This window comes from Pteronotus mesoamericanus, unplaced genomic scaffold, assembly GCF_021234165.1.
Source record: "Pteronotus mesoamericanus isolate MK-2021 breed Mesoamerican mustached bat unplaced genomic scaffold, CSHL_Meso_final scaffold_705, whole genome shotgun sequence".
Lineage (NCBI taxonomy): Eukaryota > Metazoa > Chordata > Mammalia > Chiroptera > Mormoopidae > Pteronotus > Pteronotus mesoamericanus.
The window spans coordinates 13,219,140-13,240,465 of NW_026555326.1; the positions used below are offsets into that span (position 1 = coordinate 13,219,140).

Genomic DNA, 21,326 nt, shown 5'->3' on the forward strand with positions numbered 1-21,326 from the left:
TCTGGGTTGTCGCGCGCCGCCTTACGGCTTCAGGTTGGGCGTCGGGCGGTGGCAGGCCTGGGCGTCCGGAAGCTGCGCGCATCGAACCGCGGCGGGAGGGGGCGCCGGAGGGGAAGGAGGAGGAGTGGGGGAGGAGGGAGCAGGAGTGGGGACCCGGAGGGGGGTGGAGGAAGAGGCCTCGCGCAGAGGAGGGAGCAATTGAATTTCAAACACAAACAACTGCACGAGCGCGCACCCACCGAGCCGGAGCGTCGCCCCGGATCGGCGCCCGCCCGGTCCGTGCGGCGCGCGCGGGGAGTCGCCGTGGCCGCGCCGGAGTTTGGGCCGGGGGCCGCCATCGAGGCGGGGGCCGCGCGAGGGCCGGAGCGGAGCGGCGCCGCCAGCGCCGCACGCGCCAACTTGGGCTCGCGCTTCCCGGCCCGGCGCGGAGCCCGGGGCACCCGGAGCCCAGCCATGTCGCGATCCAACCGGCAGAAGGAGTACAAATGCGGGGACCTGGTGTTCGCCAAGATGAAGGGCTACCCACACTGGCCGGCCCGGGTGAGCAGCGCGGCTAGTCGTTCGATTCCCCTCCTGGTTTGGGTTGCATAACACCGGGAGGGCGCGAGCGCTCTGCGAGGAGGGGTGGGGGCAGCGGGGGGTCTGAGCCCCGGACTCTTTCCCCAGCTCCTCCAAACCCACTCGCCAGTTATATAATGGGGGGAGGCGACGGGGTGGGGGCGGCGAACACCTGGCAAGACGGCGTCCGAGCATAGAGGCATGTGCGCGGCGTGAGGACCCGAGTGTACGGGTCACTTCCAGAATTGGCTTTGCGTGCTCAGTCTGCTCCCAGCAGTTTCGGACCCGCTGCCTGGGTTTGAGCCGGTCTTGTAGCTCCTCCCACCCCCCCACCAGGCGCCACCGACACCCCCTCTGGGACCCCCTTAAAGACCCCTAGCTTCTTCATTGATTGTTGCCTCCAGCTCAAACTCCTTCCTGGGTTAAGTGGTTAAAGAAGGATCTCAGCTTAGAAAGGAATAGATGGAGGCGGAGTTCCTCTCTACAAAACTTTAGTTCAGGGCGTCCGTAAGGTGTGGAGTTGGGAGGGTCGAGAATGGGGATGGAGTAAGGGAGGATCTGCCTTGTTCCGAAATTATCCGCCAGAACCTTCACTCCTCGGCTCCACAAAAATACGCCTCCATATGCTGCCAACTCATATCTGGGGCTGAGGGTGGCAGGGCCCCTGTGGGACAGTCAAGTCCACTCCATACTGCCTCTTCGCGGAGGCATGGTGGGGTGGAGAACCCGAGTTGCTTCTATTCTCCTTATCTCCCCGCGCGCGCCCCCCCACCCCCACCCCGCGCCTGCGAGCGCCTAGCGCCAGAAGGGCCATGTGGTGGATCAGCCCGCCAATATGACGGCTCCTCCCCACTTCCAGCACCTGGCCAGGTGGGAGGGTGGGGCCCAAAAGCCCTTCTTGGTGTGTTCAGGTTTCCCCTGTACTGAGACAGGTGAAGTAAGGAAGGAGGGAGGTGGCCAGAGAGTGCTGGAGGAGTTTGGGGGTGTCACAGGGGGCAGTGTGTCTGGCAACTTATTTCAAAGTTGGTGTAGGGAGGCCTTGGTATTGGGTTCTGGTGCCTAGAATGCAGAACTAGTGCAAAGTGAAATCCAGAGGCAGAGAGGGGGAGGGCGTCTTCTAGGCCAGGGGGCCAGATGCAGGATTATTTTAAGGCTGTGGGTTGCTCTTCTTGGCCTAAGTCTGTGTCACTTCATCTGGCCCAGATCCTGCTCTGATCTTAGGAAGTTACCTCAGGATCCTGTTCAGGGTGTCAGGCTAACTTTGGGGTCACTCTGAGAAAACCTAGAAGAACCTTCCTCATGCTGTACCCTCTCCTGAGGAGTGTGCCTAATCCCATATGCCTTGGGCTCCTTGTTTATTGAAACTTCTAGTTGCCTGGCCTCTGGAATGGGGGGGAATACAAAGAGAAGCAGGACTCTCCCAGCTTCCAGGGCCTCCTAGAGGACTGGGGAGGCAGTGTGAAGCAGCAGCCACAGAAGCCTTGTGTGTGCATGTATGTGTGTGAACACTCCTGTATTTTACCTCGAACCTTTGATCCAACCCGCTTCTTGGCCTAGATGCCAAGGCCCTGGTGGGCAGGGCAAGAACTGAATCCAGGTCTTTACTTCTCCTGCCTCCTGGGGTGGGACAAAGTCCAGAGACTGGGCTAAGGTCTGGGGAGGGGATGCAGCTGGAATGTGGGTTGCAGGGAACCCCTTCAGCACCAGGGGAGAAAGGATTGGGGGAGACCCAGATGGGCCTACATTGACCCTGTGAGGAACACCCTCAGGTTTCTGGTGGCCTGTGGAGTGGGGGTAATGCTTGGGACTGGGATGCCATCCATTTTGTCTCCTCCCACTGGCCTCTGCGGCAGAGGGTGGGTTGGGGAGGTGGAGGCTCTTCCTTTGTTGATGCTTGGACTTTTGAGATCAAGTTAGGGCAGGGGAAAGGAGATCAGATGGGATCCCTTTGCCTGTGCTCTGGCTCTTGACTGCCACACAATTGGGGGGAGCACTACACCCAAGGCTGTTTTCTCTGACATACATCTCCCTGAAATGCCAAAAGGACAGACAGATCGAGTCTCTTCACCATCCCTTGGATGTGGTCTTAATCCCTAGCGTGGCAAAACCTAAAGGGGCCTGGCCCCTTCTGAGCTAGAGGAGGAGCAGGGGACCACCCCCCTGCTGTGGTGAAGGCCACTTTGTGGACTTTTCCTTCCAAACCCCTGCTTCTGGGTAGGATGGCTGATTCTGGGTGAGACTAGAACAGCCCATTGCTGGGAGAGTCCAGCCGGAGGGGCCACGTGGTAGGCAGGACCTGCCTGGAAGGATGGTGTGACTCCATCTTGACCTTCTCCTTTCCCTCTTCCTCCTGCCTGACTTCCTGGGGGATCTCCAAGCACTTAACAATTAATCTCCAAGACTCAGGGATTCTCCCCACCTCCCCAGGTTCCTTCCTCCTTTCTCCCTTCCTGCTTACAGTCCCAGAAAACCTGAGCAGCCAGAGGGCCTCACCCATCTTTCTCCCTCTGCCCCTCCCCCACATCCAAGCACCACCTTCTCTTTTGCCTCTTGGGTTTGCCACACTTTTCCCCGGCCACAACTGTCTCCTGCCCCAGATTTTCCGGTTCCTGGGTCAGGTGGGGCCTTGGCCCTGGGTGTGGTGGTCAGGGCCCTGGCTGGCAGGCCTTGTGGGCTTGGCCTTCCCTGCCGCCTTCCTGCCAGACTGGGCAGGCCACCCTAGACCTGGATTTGGTTTGAGGCTGGGGGTGAGGTATTCCGCCCTCACCCCCATTCCTCACCTGGGAACTTGAGATCCCTCTTAAGACCTCGGGGTGTCCATGGGTTTGGGGAAGACTGGATTTGTGCTCAGGCCTGTCTGATGGAGCTAGGCAAATGCAGAGGGGTGGGAGTGGGTGGGCCTGGTCTAGGAGAAGTAACTTGCCTGGATTCCTGGAATGGCAGAGAAGTAGCAGGGCCCCCTCCCCTGTTGGGCCAGTGGAGGGGGTGCAGCAGGGTCTCCAGCACTCATGTGGTCCCACCCTGACCCACTTAGCCTTGACTCACTTGTCAAGTCACGGCCTGGATATAAAGACACCGCCTGGGAGACATATGTCTGTACTGGGGGGTACAGGCCTCCCCAGAGAACTCGTATCATCTTTCCAAATGTAAGAAAAGACATTTCCTTTGTAGCTTGAAGGATGGAGGGTCCACTACAGAAAGGATTTCTCCCGGGGCGGGGTGGGAGGGGGGTTGGAAATTCAATGAAGTGAAAAAGCACACTTCCTGGCCCCTTCCCCACATGTGCCTCCACTGGAGGTGAGGGGTTGGGGGGTGACCTTATGGGGTAGATCTGCCTACCTGTCCAGGCTCTGGACTCTCTTCTCTGGACCCACCCTTTCTTTGGCTAGAGGCCAGCAGCAGGGCTGGTATATCTGGTGTGTCTCATTCTATTTTTAATTCCCACCCATTCTTTTGTTTCTCTCCCGCCCCTGAGACTGGGCAGCTGGTTGCCTCCTGGGTCCTGTCACACCAGTCAGCTCTCTCCAAGTTTGCTTTCTACGGGAAAGAGACCAGTGGTCAGGGAAGCTGCTTCTCTGCGGCTGTGCTCCTTGAGAGAACTTCATTTCTCTCACCCCTTCTCCTGAGCCTGTTTCTCCCCTTTTCATCACATTTCTACGAGCGTGTTCCTGCCGTGGCTCAGGTGTGGCGCTAAAAACGCAGCGCTCGGAGTTCGCTGCTGCACTCTCGGAGGGGGCGGGGGGGGGGGGGGAAGAACCTTAGATCCCACCCCTGTCCTGTTCCTGGTGCGGAGATCCACCAGGGAAGAAGGCTAGGGAAGGGGTTTGTATTACTGTACTGTGTCAGTCTCCTGGGATCTCTAAGCCCTGGAGGCTCTCATTTTGTTTTTTGCTTCTCCCTCTGAGAAGAGGGTGGGGAGCTAGATGGTAACTGGACCCAGGTGTCCTGGCCAAGGACAGGCTCCTCCTCCTCCGCCCCCACTTCAGGTCCAGCTTCCCGAGAAAGTGACTAGGCCCTCCAGCCTTAGCTGTGGTTTCCAGCAGAGCCCGCGACCCAGGTGCCAGAGTCTAGTCTTGGGGGTGGGGTGTGTTTTAGTGTCCCCTCCTCCCCAATCCGGAGAGAAGGCCTGGGGGGAGGGGTGGTCACATTCCTGATTGCTGAGTGGCCCCGGGGGCGGGGTTGGGTTGTCATGGCGATAGAGCTCGTGTGTTTGTTGGGGGTGGAGTGGGGGACAGTGTGCCTTTCCACCCCCTGCATTCACACCCCAGCGTCTCCTGGTCATGGGGAGGGCCGAGTCGGTGCCCGGCCTTCCTGGGGGGAGGGGCTGGACCTCTGTCCCTAGAGGCCACAGGGCAAGTGGGGGAGGTGCTCAGGAGCCTGAAGATTGTAGCAAGATGCCCCTCAGTTTTCTTCCCAGGGCTTCAGCGCCTCTCCTGGGTGTATCTTAGCTCACTTCCATCCTCCCAGCTTACATGTCTCCCTTGGCCGCCAGTCACGTACTCTGTTACAGTCTTGCTGGGTTAATCACTGCCTTGGTCGGTCTGCCTCTTTGCGCCTGGGGCCCCAGTCAACATGGCCACCTGGCCTCTGTCCGGAGGGAAGCCCGGCTGCTGGAGCAGCTGCAAGTGCTTCTGGGAGTTGTAGTTTCCCCGCAGTTCAGTTTGGCCTGGGCTTCCAGGACCTAGTGTGAGAGGCTGGCTGGGCCATTGCCTCTCTCTGTTTCCCTGACCTCAGACCTCTTTCACCTTCACCACCACATTGCTCTAGTACCCAGGACATGTGGGGCAGGGGACCAAGTCAGGAGATTTTTCTCCAAGACCTGGCCTTTACTAATTTGCCCTGTTATTTTGGGCAAATCATTTTTCTGGCCTGTTTTTTTCCATCTGTAAAGTGAGAGAGTTTGACTACATCAAGTGGCTTTTCAAGTGTTCCCCATGAGCCTTTTGGGGCTGCTACTGAGGGGGAGGTGGAATAGGCAGCCCCTTTGCCTCACCCCTCCACTGCAATCAGAGCTGCCTGTTTCTATCTATTTCAGAGATTCCTTCGGTAATCTTTTTTGTGCATCTGCTGTGTGCTAGGCACGAAAAAAGACCTGCTCTCTGATTCCACATAGTCCACATAGACATTAATCAGATGAGAACATGAAAAGCTGTAAAATTGGAATTATGAAAAGCATTGTGAAGGAGAGGTGCTAGGAGAGATTTATCTGGGCAGCTGACCAGGTTAGGGGATATGGTGACTTTCTGGAGGAAGTGATGATAGGGCTGGGGTTGGAGGGCTGGTCAGGAGTTAGTGAGTAGAAGGGGCTGAAGGAGCAGCAGGCAGAAGAGCCGCTCACTGGGAGAGGATGAAGAGAGCGAGCGTGTATGGGGGGCGTACTCTGTGCCGGGTTGCGGTCATTTAGTCCTCACAACCCTGTGGCTTAAATACTATGACTGTCTCCATTTTACAGATGAGGAAACAGGCAGAAAGGTTCTGTAAGTTGCTCAATGTCATACAAATATTGGTGGCAGCTTTGGGATTCAGACCTTGACACAGCTGAGAAGAGGTGAATGAATGGGTGGGCCCTAGATTGATGAAAAGCCATTGAAAGACTTCCAGCAGGAGGAGGGAATGCTCACTGGGATCACCACTTTGAAAGGCCCACTCTAGCTGCATTGGGGAGAATGAATAGGTTGTAGCAAGGCAAGAGAGAGACTGAAAGAAGAGATAGATGCTGTAGTTTTAGTCCCAGCAAGCGGTGACAGTGGTTGGACCAAGGTGATAGCAAAGACACGGATATGGATAGGATCTGGACATGCTGAGGGCAGATTGGATGCTCTTTCTTTTGTGAAGGAGATGGAGGTGACTCCAAGGTTTCCACTGGGCTATCGTGTCTGACTTTGAACAAAGTTCCACTGCTGAGAGTGATTCTGAAACCATTGTGATGAACTCCTGGGTCCCTCTCAGTCCTTTACACAAATGTGCCGTAGAGGTCAGCCCTGCCCCTGTCCCAAATTCACAGCCTCAGACCACCTGCTCAAGCTCACTTTCCTCATCTTGCTCGCAGATTGACGAGATGCCTGAGGCTGCTGTGAAATCAACAGCCAACAAATACCAAGTGTTTTTTTTCGGGACCCATGAGACGTGAGTGACGGGGCAGCAGGTGGGGAGGGCCATGGGCGGTCCACTTTGGGGACACGGGTGGCTATGGTGCCCCTTCCCTGTTGGGCTGCGCAGCTCAGAGGCAGTGAGGGGCTCGAGAGCACAGTCTCCCATCTCTCACCAGGGCATTCCTGGGCCCCAAAGACCTCTTCCCTTACGAGGAGTCCAAGGAGAAGTTTGGCAAGCCCAACAAGAGGAAAGGGTTCAGCGAGGGGCTGTGGGAGATCGAGAACAACCCTACTGTCAAGGCTTCTGGCTACCAGGTGAGCTGCCAGCTGCCCAGGAGACCCCCTGGAGAGCAGGTGTGGACATAGGCTTTGGACACCCCGGGCCCACACTTAATGCTTAGTCTTCTGGAACAGGTCTCAGAAACACCAGGGCTTTCAGAGTAGGAGCTCATAGGGTGGAGGGGCGGGGGAGCCTTCTGCAAGAGGGGATGGGGTTGCAGGTGTGAGGTGTAGTTGTGGTGAGGCGTGGGGGGAGCAAGAACAGGATGGAGGCGGTAAGTGGGGAGGCCTTTGTTGGTCCCAGCAAGAGTGTAGGACTTGGCCTTAACTCTTCCACAAAGGCTTCCTGGAGGAGGTGCTCGTGAGCCGGGCAGGATGAGGCGGGAGGGTGGGGGGCGGGGGTTGGCGGGGAAAGGGTCCCAGCTCCCTTTGGGAGAAGTTGACCCGAGGTTTTGCCTCCTGCTCCAGCCCTCCCCCCTCCTGCACAGAGCCCTGCCTGCCCGGCCAGTGGGTTTACCCCGGGGCTAATCCGACAGAGGTGGGTCTCAAATCACTTGTGAGACTGGGCACCTGGGTGGGGGTGGGGGAGAGGTGGGAGAAGGAAGGAGTGAGTGGCCGAGGGAGGGGCCTGGGGAGGGGGCCTAGCATGGCAGCCACTGGTGCCACTCAGCCTCTGTTGTCACTGCCACAGTCCACTCAGAAAAAGAGCTGCGTGGAAGAGCCGGAGCCAGAGCCTGAAGCTGCAGAGGGCGATGGTGACAAGAAGGGGAATGCCGAGGGTAGCAGTGATGAGGAAGGGAAGCTGGTCATTGACGAGCCCACCAAGGAGAAGAATGAAAAGGGGGCACTGAAGAGGAGAGCGGGGGACCTGCTGGAGGTAACTGCCCCTCACTAGGGCCCAGGAACTAGGTTCCCCATCTGAGATGTAGGCCTGGTCACTGGTCTTGGGGAGCTGCTTGCTGAGAAGATGGGACACAGGAGACATTTCAGCCAGCAGAAGGCTGGGGAGGGTCCGGGGATACCCAGGAAGGAGCCTTTGGGGAGAGGAGGGGTGGGCACAGGCAGATGGCTACCATCGTTCCTGTCCAGCCTCAGCCCTCATCTCTGCCAATCCTGGCTAGGACTCCCCGAAACGTCCCAAGGAGGCAGAAGATCCTGAAGCGGAGGAGAAGGAGGTGGCCACCTTGGAGGGTGAGCGGCCCCTCCCTCTGGAGGTGGAGAAGAACAGCACCCCCTCTGAGCCTAGCTCTGGCCGGGGGCCTCCTCCAGAGGAAGAAGAGGAAGAGGCTGCCAAGGAAGATGCTGGGGTCCCAGGCATCAGAGATCATGAGAGGTGAGTAAGCCCCTGCCCTGCAGCTTGGCTAGGACGGCCCAGCCACCTGTGGAGAGGGGGAGGGGGAGGGGGAGGGCCTGCGGTTACCAGCCGCTCAAGAGGTGGGAGGCGGGAGGCCGGGTGGGCTTTTCCAGGAGATTGGCATTGGCTGGGGCAAGGGCAGGCCAAGGTCTCATCATTAACCCTTCTCCCCTCCAACCCTCCCCCGCAGCCTGTAGCCACCAATGTTTCAAGAGGAGCCCCTGCCCCGTTCCTGCTGCTGTCTGGGTGCTATTGGGGAAACTGGCCATGGCCTGCAAACTGGGAACCCCCTTCCCCATCCCAACCTGCTCTCTTCCACTCACTCTCCCTCCCCAAGCCCAGCCCCTGGAGACTGACTTGGATGTGGCAAGCTAGCTAGCCCTTACCTCCATGTCACTTTCATGTCTCCGTGCCCCTGTGATCTGAGTCAGGGCTACGTGTTCTGCTCCATGGGATGAGATGAGGCCTTTTGTCCTTCTCTGCCTGGAGCTGTCTCCTAGGATTTCTGTTGGGACCTGGACCAGCTGTTTCCACCTCCTGACACCCCTTTGCCCCTTCCCCAGGCAGTTTGGACCTCTGGGTTGGTTGCGATCAGAGTTCAGAGTAGAAAGGACAGAGGATAAATAGCAAGCATGGGCTTCTGGGACCTGAGAGGGGCAGTCCTCAAATTAGGGTGGGGAGGTGGGCAGGAGGATGGCATCTTCCTGAGCTCCTGTGCCTTCTTCCCACACCTATTATCTCAGCTGCCTAGAATCGGGGAAAATGGGACAGCTTGTGGTGGAGGGTTTCCCTTCCGTAAATTCTTGAAGATTGACAACACCGATTCTTTTTGCTAACCCCAGGAGCTCTAGGAGTTGTAGTTATTCATCAAAAGACTTTGAGGCTTCCCAGTTGTTTGGGCTAAGGACCTGAGATCTGAAGTGTTGACTTCACCCCGTTCAGATGGGAGCGTTGAGGAGTAGCTGTCGCCCCATTAGATCTTGGGCCAGAAGTGGGGTGCCCTGGGGAGACCCTTAGCCGCCCTTTCCCTCTCCCCACAGTGTTCAAGGCCAGCCTGCAGTTAACACGTCACCCAGACATATGGAGAAGACACATTTTTTAGGAAATGTTTTTAATAAAAGAAAATTTTAAAAAAATTTTGAAGACCCCTTATCCCTTTGTGTGCCTCCCCACCCACTGCTCCTTTCTTCCCCACTTTTGCCCTCATTTCTGAGGTACACTGGGAGGCTCCCTCTCTGTTTGGGCTTGATGATTTTCCTTTTGTAGCTGGGGCTTTGGTGTTCCTTCTGGTCTCATTTCCCATCCACATACTCCCACCTCATCTCCTCAGTGTTGTCACCAGATCTGATTTGTAACCCACTGAGCGGACAGGGAAATGAATACCTTTTCCCCACCTCTTTCTAGTGGTCTCTATGCCTCTTCCATCTTGTGTCTTGTTTCACCCTTGTCCCTCTCCCTAGGGCTCTGATGAAAAATTGCTGACTGTAGAAGTTTAGCTCTGAGAACCGTAGACAATTTCAGTTATAGAAAAATAAACCTGTTGATTACTACATTGAATTCTGACTGATTCTTTGAGGGATGGGGGTGGAAGTGTATTGGAGAGGGGGAGAAGGGAAGGGGAATACCAATGATTTCTATATTAACTTCAGATTGAGTTAGAGGGTGACAGCCTCTCCTCCATTCTCAGGCTGTTCAAAATATCCAAAATTCTACATGAGCGCAAAGTCACAGAATAAACTACACCATTTCTTTCTACTTCTCTTGCACACAGGCTCCCCCAGTAATCACCTGGGAATGTTAAAAAAAAAAAAAAAAGTTTGCACAAAGAGTAGGGTATAAGAAGGTGTCAATATCAACCAAAGCCCATGATGGCAATGGAAATGGCAGTATTTGGGTTGGTTGTAGAAGCAACTGACACCCAAATGTTAGAGCTAGGTATACCTGGCACCCTTAACCGGTGATTAGAGGCAAAGAGGTTGAAAGGGTGAAATCTTCCCAGTACTCCGAGTCAAGTTTAATGGCTGAATTAGATCATATGAGGTTCCTTCCAGATTTGACATTTTGTAACTAGATCACTGATGCACTGGAAGGGCCCATGTTTCATCCCTTCAGAAGGCCTATGGCAGTTTTTTAATCTCTTCTGGCCCCCTCCAACAGCGAAGGGCGTGTGCGGAAACTTGTCTGTACCCTTGTTGGAAAGGGTGTCCCTATCCAACCCTTGTTGGAAAGGGTTACTCACTGAGTAACTGAACTGGATGCCACACACTCCTAGAAAATGGAGTTACCATCTCAACTACAATTCCCAGCAACCCGCACACAGCATGCACAGGAATGTGCCAGGTGCAGCAGCGTATGCGTTTTGCCTCCAACGTCCGACGTGCTTCACGGTTATTTACGCTTCCTTGGTTTCCTACCCGACCCAATTTCCTGTTTCAGCTTGTTTCGTAGCGATGGACTACAACTTCCAGCGTACAGAAAGGCTAATTGGTTGAGCTTCCGCTCTATGATTAGACTACATTTCCCAGAAAGCCGAGGGGCGGGGCTCGGGGCCCACGTGCAACAGGTAATAATAGGCGGAACTTCCGGGACGCCGCGGGAAACGGTGAGGTTCTCACCGCCCGAAGCGTTGGGGACTTTGGGCTCGTCCGGGAGGCGGGTGAGGTAAGGGTCTTCCTTCTCCTGGGCCGTCGCTCAGTGGTATTGCTCAGATTTGCCCTGCACCGGAAACTTGGAGCGGGTAGGTGCAGCAGACTTGCTGGGGCTGGACGTCCCCCGCACCTTGTGATGGGGCTGGAGGGGAGGCCTTTGGAACTGACGCGTGAAGAGCAGACCCTCCACCGCAGTACCTTGCATGGCGTTTCCAGAGCATGTCGCGAAAGTCCCACTGTGAAAGGGACACCAGCCTCTCCAGGGTATGGCAGGAAAAAAGGAAAAGATCCAGGGGGATGGCTTTTGGGATCTGTTCCCAGAGCTTCAGATTTATAATGGCTGAGGTTAAGGGAACTCCTTGCAGTAGTCATGCAGGAGTCGTGGATCTCAAGATTGGGTCTGCTTCTGTTAAGGTGTATGATCTAGGACAGGCACTCTCGGGGCTTTGGTTTCCTTTATCTGTCTACCTCACTCACAAGGCAGAGGGAGGATGAAATACCAGTAATAGTGAAGTTCCCAGCATTAGATTTGTCTGTCACATAGTAGTAGTTAGTGCTCACTAACCATTTGTTGAATCCGAATGGGAACATTGAAACTCTATGACATTCAACTAGCATTAATTAAAAATAACATTAAGCCTTTTCCATGTTGAGGAGTAAAAAAAAAATGACACACTATCTCATTGTTTAGATAAACCTGTCGGTGTGGCTTAGTGCTTTGGGCGTCGGTCCGGGAACCGCAACGCCTCTGTTTTGATTTCCGGTCAGGGCACCTGCTTGAGTTGTGGGCCAGGTCCCTGGTTGGGGCCTTCGAGAGGCAACCGGTGGATGTTTATCTCGCACATCGATATTTCTCTCCCTCTCTTTCTCCCTCCCCTCCTCTCTCTCTAAAAATAAGTTTAAAAGTCTTATTTTAAAAAAAAACATGGTTAAAAATTCAAACGTTATGGCAAGGAACAAGATGGAAAATAACAGCCCTCCCAAAACAGTTCATCTCCCCCTAAACAAGTACTTGAGTTATTTCCTATTACCTGCCCATAAATATTTATGCCTGTACCAGAATATATATACTTTTTAATTTACCCAAACAGGATAATATTGTTCATTTTTAGGCATTAAAAAGAATTTGAATGTTAAAAAGAATTTGAATGACACCAACAACCCTGTAAAATTTTTATGGATGATGAAACTGATGCTCAGAAGTTAAGTTGCCTGGGGTTCCAGAATAAGGATGGTGAAGTAAGAACTATAACCCAGGTCATCTGACTTCCAGTCCAGAGCTCTGTATGCTGCTACCGTGCACTTTATTTGTACCTTGAAGCTAGCCTTCGTTCTTAGCTATAAAACAAGATTAATGGTACCTCCTTTCTCATTAAATGAAATGATACAGGAAAGCACATAGCATGGCACCTGGCAGATAGCAAGTGCTCAGTAAATGGAAGCACTTATTTTTGCCCTTAGTTCTCTCACCACCTTGTAGATTTCGTTTATCATCCAAAATTGGGAGGCTTAGAGCACATATGTGTTTGGGGAATTTAGGACACAATAACCCTAAAGTCTGATTCTGGGTCCTTTTCTTTTAGAAAAGAAGCTATCTTAAAGAGGAGCGGTCTTTTTCCTGATCGAAGATAGGAATTGGAAGTGGTGTAGGGATATTTTAATTTTAGTTTTTATTTCCATTCCCTGTTTGTTTGTTTGTTTTACTTTATAACTGCCTGCTTTTTCACCTTATGCCAGTGGTTTGTTCCATCGTTTGTTTGTTTTTGTCTATCCTGTTGTTTGTGCATATATTTAATAACTTTTTATTGAGTACCTACTATCTGCTGGATTCAGAGGTGAGCTAGATAATGTAGTTCCTGGCCTCAGTGAACTTTTTGGAATTTGAAGTCAGACGTGTGTGGGTTTGAATGCTGATTCTTTTGCATAGTAGTTTTAGGACCAAAGGCAAGTCAGTTAACCTCTCTATTTCATCTGTAAAGTGAAGGTAATATATTGTGGGGGTTCAGTGAGATGAGGCCCACTGAGCAGTGGAGTACTTTAAAAAAAAATCCTTCCTGCCCTGGCTGGTGTGGCTCAGTGGATTAAGTGCCAGACTGCGAACCAAAGGGTCATTGGTTCAATTCCTAGAAAAGGCATATGCCTGGGTTGTAGGCCAGGTCCCCAGTAGCGGGCACCTGAGGGACAACCAGACTTTGATGTTTCCCTCCCTCTCTTCATCCCTCCTCCCTCCCAAAAATAAATAAAGTCTTTTTAAAAAATTTTTTAAAATTTCCTTCATTTGCTGCTTTGCCCCCTTCTTTCTACCTGTGTACTCCAGAGCTGACTAGGAAGGTTTCTGGGTCTTTCACTGGCCAGGGGATTCCTCTGAACCTTCAGCCATGCGTCTCTCTGCAATGTTGGCCTTGGCATCCAAGGTCACGCTGCCCCCCAACTACCGCTATGGGATGAGCCGCCCAGGTTCTCTGGCAGACAAGAGGAAGAACCCTCCGGGGACCAGGCGGCGCCCAGTGGCTGTGGAGCCCATTTCTGATGAAGACTGGCATCTGTTCTGTGGGGATAGGGTAAGAACCTCAGATGAGGCAGAGTGCTGGTGGGGCTTCTGGGGAAGGATCTCCCTCCCTGACCCTCATCATGTATTGCCACAGGTGGAGGTCCTAGAAGGCAAGGATGCTGGGAAGCAAGGCAAAGTGGTTCAAGTTATCCGGCAGCGAAACTGGGTGGTCCTGGAGGGGCTGAATACAGTAAGTGAAGAGTGGGGATGGGGATTCTTAGGAAGCCTATCCCATCTATCCCTGTCTATTAAGAGCAGCACAGGGAGCCCTGCCTTGTGTGGCTCAGTGGATTGAGTGCCAGCCTGTGAACTAAAAGGTTGCTGGTTCAATTCCCAATCAGGGCACATGCCTGGTTTGTGGACCAGGTACCCGGAAGGGGGCACGTGAGAGGCAACCACACATCGATGTTTCTCTCCCTCCCTTCCTCCCTCCCTCTCTCTCTAAAAATAAATGTATGTTTTTTAAAAAAAAAGAAAAAAAAAAGAGCAGCACAGGGAGTTAGGAGATTGGCTGAGGGGATGGTGAGCCAACTGAACCTTCTGGTTTTCAACATGGGCTGGATGCTCAGAGCTGTGGTAAGCAAGTCACCTTCACACCCTTTGATTGCTGGTAACTCCCCCTCTTTTGGACAGCATTACCGCTATATTGGCAGGACCAAGGATTACCGGGGGACCATGATCCCTAGTGAAGCACCTCTGCTTCACAACCAAGTCAAACTTGTGGATCCTGTGGACAGGCAAGTATGTGGGCTCTGGTCAAAGGGTTTCCCATCCTGAGTTCACGTGGATGTAAACCACATTTACCGAACAGGGATGGTGGCTTGGATGCTCTGGAAATTGAGAGGGGCCACCTCATGGACATGACCCTCTGTAGGCAATTCTAATACAGAGGTAGCATTTTTCAGCCATTGAATTTTAGGCTGTGGAGTACCAGGGAGACCTGGCACCCAAGCCTTGTTCACCTTTTCTATCTACTAGGAAACCCACTGAAGTGGAGTGGAGATTCACTGAGGCGGGAGAGCGGGTCCGAGTTTCCGTAAGATCAGGAAGAATCATTCCCAAACCTGAATTTCCCAGAGCTGATGGCATTGTCCCTGAAACATGGATTGGTGAGGCTGGATGAGGGACAGGAAGATGGGGGTGGGGTAAGTGGGAGTAAGGGATGTTAACTCTCATCCCTCTTTATTCCTCTGGCTCAATAGATGGTCCCAAAGACACATCAGTGGAAGATGCTCTAGAAAGAACCTATGTTCCCCGTCTAAAGACTCTGGAAGAGGAGGTGATGGATGCAATGGGGATCCAGGAGACACGGAGACACAAGAAAGTCTATTGGTATTGAACCTGGGGAGAGCAGCTTTTCCCCGCTTAGCCTTGAAGGCTTGCGTCACATTTTCTTTAGTCATCAGTAAAGAGCCGTGAGTTCTCCACTGTGTGTAGCTACTGTCTTCTGGCACCCCCAACTCTACCTGTTTCAGGGACTGAAGGGAGGGAATATCTGCCCCAGTGTTATGACAGAATCTGGAATGGAAATTAGCTAGCCTTAAGATGGCCTTCCCCAAGAGCAGGGCTTAGATTCCACGATGGAGACCAATGGAGACCTGAGTAACAGAAGATGCCACCTGTTCTGAAGGGCAGTTGGGGATGTGAGACCTAATTGTTACACCTCTGCAGGATCTGGGAAGGGTGCACCTCTGTCCTTTTCTATATTGAATAGAAATGGAAGGGAAATAAAGACTCTTAATTTTTTAATAATTAAAAATAAATTTTACATAACATGAGGAGGGAGAAAGCTGAAGGTCTGTGGGGCATCAAGATTCCAGGAGGTATGCAGGATGTTCATTCTCTGGGTGAGGAGTGCAGACTTTGCCACCCACTGTGGCACCTGGATCCAAGATGTGCCCGTCCGCAGGCTGTATCAGCTGTCTTCAATCTCCAGAGCAGAGAAGGCCTGACCCAGGGGCCTCTTGGTGGCCACCAAAACCAGGTTTCTGGGGGAGAGTTCAGGGCTGAAGATGGGCAGGAGCTCAGAATGGAAGCCTGGGAGAAAGGCAGAGCTACTAAGAAGAGAAATGAAGCCCTCTCAGCCCCACTTTGCGCCCAGGCCACAGGCCTGCGTAGCCGCTTTCCCCACGGGGGAAGCTCCCCCAGGACACCGAGTTCTCCATCAGGAGCACCAGTGCCTGAGGCACTGACTTGGAAGGCACAATGCTGGTTCCCAAAGCCTAGGGTGCTTTGCTTAGAACTCATGCCAGAAGCTGATTCAATAGAAATCTATGTTTACAAGTCCCCCACCCCACTCCTGCCACTGGCGACTCTGAAGCAGATGGCCTAAGAATCACCACAGTGAGGAACTGGGACCTGAAGGAGGAACCCCAGGCCCTCTAACCCTGGGTCCCTGCTCTAAGCCATGCTCACCCTGCTCCTGAAGGTACAGCAGCCGGTCCAGTAGAATCAGTGTCTCCACCAGGGGGGCCAGCAACAGGGCCAGGCTGAAGAAGGCCACCACACGGTTCTCCTGGGCCTGGTGGGCCCGAAGGGCAGCCAGGTTCAGTGGCAGCTGGGGATCCAGTCCCACCCGCTGTAGCCCCCGCTGCACATATCTGTGGGGTCAGCATCACACAGCACTCAGTTTGGTTTTAGGGACCTCCGCCTCCCACTCACAAACTGTCAGCTCCTAATTGGACTCCAGCTTTGCTTTATTTGCTACCCTAATTTGCATTTCAAATGTTTCTCTGGCTATCAGCTGTCTGTCCAATAACAAATTGATCCAAAAGTGTATTTTCAGCCAGATCTGTCCCATTAGCCATGTTTTTAGCATTTAAAAACCCCAACCAGGTCTCCTGATAAGAGTGACAACTCCCTTTTAAAGAAACTGAGAAACTGCCCCAGTCAGAGAACTCGGAATCACTCCCCTGGGAGCATTAGGTTTTCTTTAGAACTAGCTAACAAGTGAGGGTGGGAGGGGAATCAGACCTCCAGCTGGCTCCTGACATGAACCCCCCAACCTCCCCAGCCTCACTCTTCAATCTTGAGTTCATGGGCCCTGGGGATCCCTTGTACGCCTGGCCGACGGAGCTCGGGCTGGGCGTGCCGGATGACCGTCTCTAGTGCTGCCCGGTAGCAGTGGGTCCGGAGGCCAGGGCCTGCTTTCTGCAGCCTCCCGGCATATTCCTCCAGGGCGTGGCAGGCCCCTTCCCGCAGCCTGTAGGACAGTTCGTAGCCGGGCAGTGCAGCCACCCACTGACTCAGCGGGTAGCCACCAGGGTCGCTCAGCTTCATGTAGCAGCAGCCCACTGAGGCCAGGGCCACCACTTCAGGGCAGCAGGAGAAATGCCTCAGCAAGGCGACACTCAGGTCCCCGCAAGCATGGAGACCTGTCAGCAGCAAGCGGGCCCCACCCTGAGGTGAGTTCGCCAGTGGAAGCAGAAGCTCCTCACACAGGGTCTTGGAGTCGACCCACTGAACCACGTGGTGCGGGGAGTGGCGAGAGCCAATTTGCGCCACCTGTGGAGGCAGGAAAGGACAAGGCAGGTGGGAAGTTTGCTGTCCCCATGCCACCTCTGGTTGCAGAAGGGATCTGTCCTCTGTTCTTTCCCAAGGAAGGAGGGGGATGAGAAGCTGGGGCATGGGAGAGAGCTAAACCTTGAATGAGGACATGGGATATATTACGGATGTATCATTAGTAACTGCAAATTTTTTCATCTCTGAGCCCATTTCCTCATCTGTAGTGAATGTAATACCTGACTGGCCACTTCACAGTTTGTTGTGAAATGGACATCAGTGTGGAAAGCACTAGTATGTAACTAGAGAGTGCCTTTAAGGTGTGAAGAGGCTTTGCTGAAGGGGAAACCTGGAGAAAGGATTAGCAGGAAAAAGGACCACATCATCTCAAGCTGAGAAACTTGAAAGAATCCAGCCAGTCAGGCCCTGCTCCTGCAGTTCTGGCTGCAGTAAGGGCTGGCCTACCCGCGGGTTCCTTTTCTCTTCTTTTTCCAGAGCCTGCAGGAGCTCCTGGTCCAGGCGCTGGGCTCTCTCCACCAGTCTCTGATCCCCTTCGATGCTCTTCACTTTCAGCCCCAGCCCCAGGGACATGAAGCGAGAGAGATGGCCCTGCAATCATGAGAGGGACAGTAGAGATGGCCCTGTTCAACGCTCCTATCCACTGTCACCTTCTCTATCAGTGGCCTGGACACCTAGGTCACAGGCTCCCAGGACTTAAATCCTGCCTTGTTTACTTCCGCCACTCCTTGGTACCCACCTCTCTGGGCTTGGGGCCTGACAAGTTGCCTTCCAGCTCTTCTAGCCCCATGACTCCCCCCCCAAAAAAAAACAACAACCCCATAATGTTAGAAGTGTGTCTGGCTCACCTGGCCTGAGCCTACATCCACAACCTGGGTGCAGCCTGTGAGGTTACTCAGCTTTTTCACCAACTGAAAAAGGAACAAAGGTCTCTTGGCCATTGGTTCTTGATTCCCGGGGCCATCATCCCTAATGAGGGTGGAGGGGCTTAAGATGGCAGAGGAAGAGGGGTTGAGGATACCATGGAAGAGATGAGATAGGGAAACTAGTACTAGGGGTGCTGACCCCAGGTTCCTTGCTCCTCTCAGGTAAGTATTCAGTCTCCCCCATAGAACAAGCAGAGCCCCCCCCCGTGAAGCCATGAGCAGATTATAGAGGTGTGAAAACAGGAATTTCAGTCATAGCTACCAACCAATCCAGCAAAAGGATTAAAAAAAAAAAAAAATCCCCCAATCCAGCATAGAGATGTGATTTTAGTATGCCTGCCAAGGAAGCAAACTTCTAGGCCCTTTGGTCCTGAAGGTGATATAAGGTGCCCATATCTTTGTAACTCACCAGCTTAAGAAGTCACCAGGCTCCCAGACACCACCTATACCCCAAGCATCCCCTTACCTGTCCCATTCTCCGGATCTCATGCTGCTTCTTGGGTCTGACGTGTTTTCGGAATGGAGCTGTAAGTCGGGAGCTCTGACTGGGGTTCTCCAGAAACTCTGAGGGGGTCTGAAACCCAGGTGTCCGGGTAAAGGCCAGGGCATAGGCTGTGGACTTCAGGGCCAGCAGGGTGAGTGGCCACACCGACCTGTATCTGAGATAGCCCCGCCCAGACCCGCAGTGAATAGTCCCATTATGTCTTGAGTGCACGAGTTTACAACCCAGGAAGCCCTTGTGAGACTCAGAGCAATGGCTGGCTGCAGGGTTCAGTGCCAAGTCCCCCAGCACAGGGCCCCCCTTGCCCATACCTGACTACTTCCCCTTCCCTGGGCATCCCTAGCAGCAGTGTGGCCAGCTGTGGCGGGTTCAGTCCATCCAATGCTTCCTGCCATGAGCAAGGGAGTGTGCCCCACAGGTTGTCTGTAAAAAATTCCTGCAGAAGGGGAGAAGTAATCAACAGGCTACTCCTGACTGGTGTGGCTGAGTAGGTTGAGCGTTGTTCTGCAAACTGAAAGGTCACAACCAATTGATGTTTCTCTCCCCCTCTCTTTCTCCCCTCCCCGCTCTCTAAAGAAGTCTTAAAAAAAAAAACCACACAAAAAACACAGGCTATTACTTTCCCCATTCTTCCCCACCCCACTCTCAACACAGGGCCACTGGATGCAACCAACAGGTACCCCCTACTCATCTGAGTCACCTCATCTCTAAAGCCTGTTCCAGAGTCCCGCTCCTTCCTCGGAGACCAGAATGCATTCTAAACACATCTCTTCTTTTATCAGTTTTGTACTTATTTATGTATGTTTTTTTTTCCACTCAACTACACCTAAGGGTAGGGATGGTGTCTTCTTTACATCAGCATCCCCAACACCACTGTGACTGACATGCAGTATTGGTATGTTACCATTTAGTAACCTACTGTTATATATGCCAGACACTTGATATGCCAGAATGTATTTTTATTCATTCATTCATTGAACACAAGTTGTGGAGCTTTGGTTATGCACCAAGCTCTATTCTAGGCTCAGGGGATACAGCAATGAACCAGGAAGACAAACTTCTTGCTCTTGCAGAGTTTATATAAGGAAAAAAAAAACCCAGGTAACATCAAATGCCACATAGACAATAAAACACTAACGAAATGTAAGGAAACTTTTAAAGAGTACTTTAGATGGAGTAATGAGGGAAGACTTGAGCTGACACTTGAGCTGAAACTTGAATGATTACCAGGGAACAGTCACGTTAAAAAAATTCAGGTAATAGCAAACACTTATAAAATAATTTAATATGTCAGGCACTGTTCTAAACATTTTATATTTGTAATAACACATTTATCCCCTATGAGGTAGGTACCATTTTTATCGCTCATTTTACAGATGAGAAAACTGGCACCCTGGCCAGGTGGCTCAGTTGGTTGGAGTGTCATCCTGTACACCAAAAGGCTGCAGGCTCAATTCCCGGTCAGGGCACATACCTAGGTTGCAGGTTAGATCCCAGGTATGGGCATGTAGGGGAAACAACTGATTAACATATCCTGGGGTGAGAATTAAAAAATAAAACAAAACTGGCAACACAATTAAGTAACTTGCCCAAGTTAAAAAGCTAGTAAGTAGCAGAGTTTGGATTTGAAATCAACCTGACTCGAATTCTTGCTTTTAACCTTACCTTTCTGTTGGGGAAAAACATAGTCATGATCAGATTTATATTTTAAAGAGATCAATCTGGCTGCTTGTGAGGAACTGATTATGGGGGGTAGAGGGTTTGAAGTAAACACAGATTTGTTAGTTAGTAGTCCAGGAGAGAGATGATGGTGTCTTGGCCCAGGGTGGTAGCAATGAAATGGAGACAAATGGTTTAATTTGGCATTTTTTTTCTGGAGATAGAGCCAGGAGGACTTGTTGAAGGATTGGACTGTAGATCAGAGAACTGAATCAAGGATGGCTTTTGGGTTTGTGGGCTGAACAATTCAGCAGATGCTGGTGCTATTAACACATCATCTAATTTATTTTTCACAATGATCCTTCAAACAGGAATCCATTTTGCAGCTGAGAAACTAGGGCTAGGAGAAATTTTATTTAATGCCTAAGGTTAACGCAGTCGGGGAGGCAGGATTCTAGTTGGAGCCTATCTGATTCCAAACGTGAAACTGTCCATTATATTACAAAATCAGAAATTTATTCAAAGCGTGGGTGAATGAACTTGTGTGTTCTTGGATCGCCTCACACGTTCCCAGGAAAGTTCAACGCATCTGCAGCATGGCTCAAATGTCCATGCGTTTTATTACCTCGGATTTGGAAAAGTTAGAAAAACCACCTAGATATTAGAAATATTAATATATGTGTCATCTATAAAAAAAGGGAGACTCATTCCAGTTTTAAGCCCTTCTTGTAAAGGCACACTGAAAGTCATGGAAGAGATCGGAAGCTAACTCCAGAGTATCTCTCTGTCGTGGGCACCTAGCCAAGCACACAACCAGGAGCACCCGCCACACCCCCATGGCCTCACGATGATGTAGGCGTCCAGGATGGAACGGTAGAGCGACAGGACACGGGTGAGGTTCACAGCTAGCTGCCTCCTCTCCTCCTGAGAGAGGCTCCGAGCGGAAACACCCGGCATCCGGGGTCCAGCGGGTGGCTCCGGGCGCGGGAACGCGGCGACGAGGGAAGCAGGGTCAGCACCACGCGCGTCCAGGACTTAGCGTGGGCTCGGCTCTGCAGAAGAAACCGGCCTGCATTGGCCCCCGACGCCGTCTTTCCCGGATTCCAGGTAGAGGCTGAAGACCTAAGGAGTCCTCCTGACGTTCACAGGCCGCGACGCGCACTGAGCACAGGTGTAAGCGTTGAGGGCGAGCAGGGGTGGGGCGCCGAGTAGTGACGCCACAGAGGCAGGCCTCGGCG

General features: G+C 52.6%; 3 protein-coding genes across 11 annotated transcripts; 2 read left to right on the forward strand and 1 right to left on the reverse strand.

The window, feature by feature from the left end:
- The first annotated feature begins 153 nt into the window (after window positions 1-153).
- Window positions 154-9,833, forward strand: HDGF (heparin binding growth factor). Of its 2 annotated transcripts, none has more exons than XM_054562882.1 (6): window positions 154-540; window positions 6,608-6,684; window positions 6,827-6,965; window positions 7,621-7,806; window positions 8,051-8,262; window positions 8,474-9,833. In XM_054562882.1, exons 1-6 carry the CDS (start codon window positions 454-456, stop codon window positions 8,478-8,480), a joined length of 708 nt encoding a protein of 235 aa, XP_054418857.1. In that variant the 5' UTR covers window positions 154-453; the 3' UTR covers window positions 8,481-9,833. The 2 variants fall into 2 exon arrangements, with proteins under 2 accessions (XP_054418857.1, XP_054418858.1); XM_054562883.1 differs by lacking the exon at window positions 154-540 and adding an exon at window positions 4,526-4,615.
- Window positions 9,834-10,865: 1,032 nt separating this feature from the next.
- Window positions 10,866-15,179, forward strand: MRPL24 (mitochondrial ribosomal protein L24). Of its 5 annotated transcripts, none has more exons than XM_054562895.1 (6): window positions 10,866-10,944; window positions 13,249-13,492; window positions 13,577-13,672; window positions 14,116-14,219; window positions 14,461-14,591; window positions 14,685-15,179. In XM_054562895.1, exons 2-6 carry the CDS (start codon window positions 13,310-13,312, stop codon window positions 14,819-14,821), a joined length of 651 nt encoding a protein of 216 aa, XP_054418870.1. In that variant the 5' UTR covers window positions 10,866-10,944; window positions 13,249-13,309; the 3' UTR covers window positions 14,822-15,179. The 5 variants fall into 5 exon arrangements, with proteins under 5 accessions (XP_054418870.1, XP_054418869.1, XP_054418872.1 ...); XM_054562894.1 differs by having other exon boundaries at window positions 10,873-11,020; XM_054562897.1 differs by having other exon boundaries at window positions 10,873-11,020; window positions 13,287-13,492.
- Window positions 15,180-15,245: 66 nt separating this feature from the next.
- METTL25B (methyltransferase like 25B) lies at window positions 15,246-21,255 on the reverse strand. Of its 4 annotated transcripts, none has more exons than XM_054562889.1 (8): window positions 20,935-21,255; window positions 18,741-18,865; window positions 18,394-18,586; window positions 17,850-17,912; window positions 17,449-17,592; window positions 16,502-16,986; window positions 15,898-16,082; window positions 15,246-15,488 (listed from the first exon to the last, which is right to left on the reverse strand). In XM_054562889.1, the coding sequence occupies exons 1-8, from the start codon at window positions 21,043-21,045 to the stop codon at window positions 15,319-15,321; spliced, it is 1,476 nt and encodes a 491-aa protein (XP_054418864.1). In that variant the 5' UTR covers window positions 21,046-21,255; the 3' UTR covers window positions 15,246-15,318. The 4 variants fall into 4 exon arrangements, with proteins under 4 accessions (XP_054418864.1, XP_054418865.1, XP_054418866.1 ...); XM_054562890.1 differs by having other exon boundaries at window positions 15,256-15,519; XM_054562891.1 differs by lacking the exon at window positions 16,502-16,986 and having other exon boundaries at window positions 15,260-15,488.
- Between the last annotated feature and the right edge of the window lie 71 nt (window positions 21,256-21,326).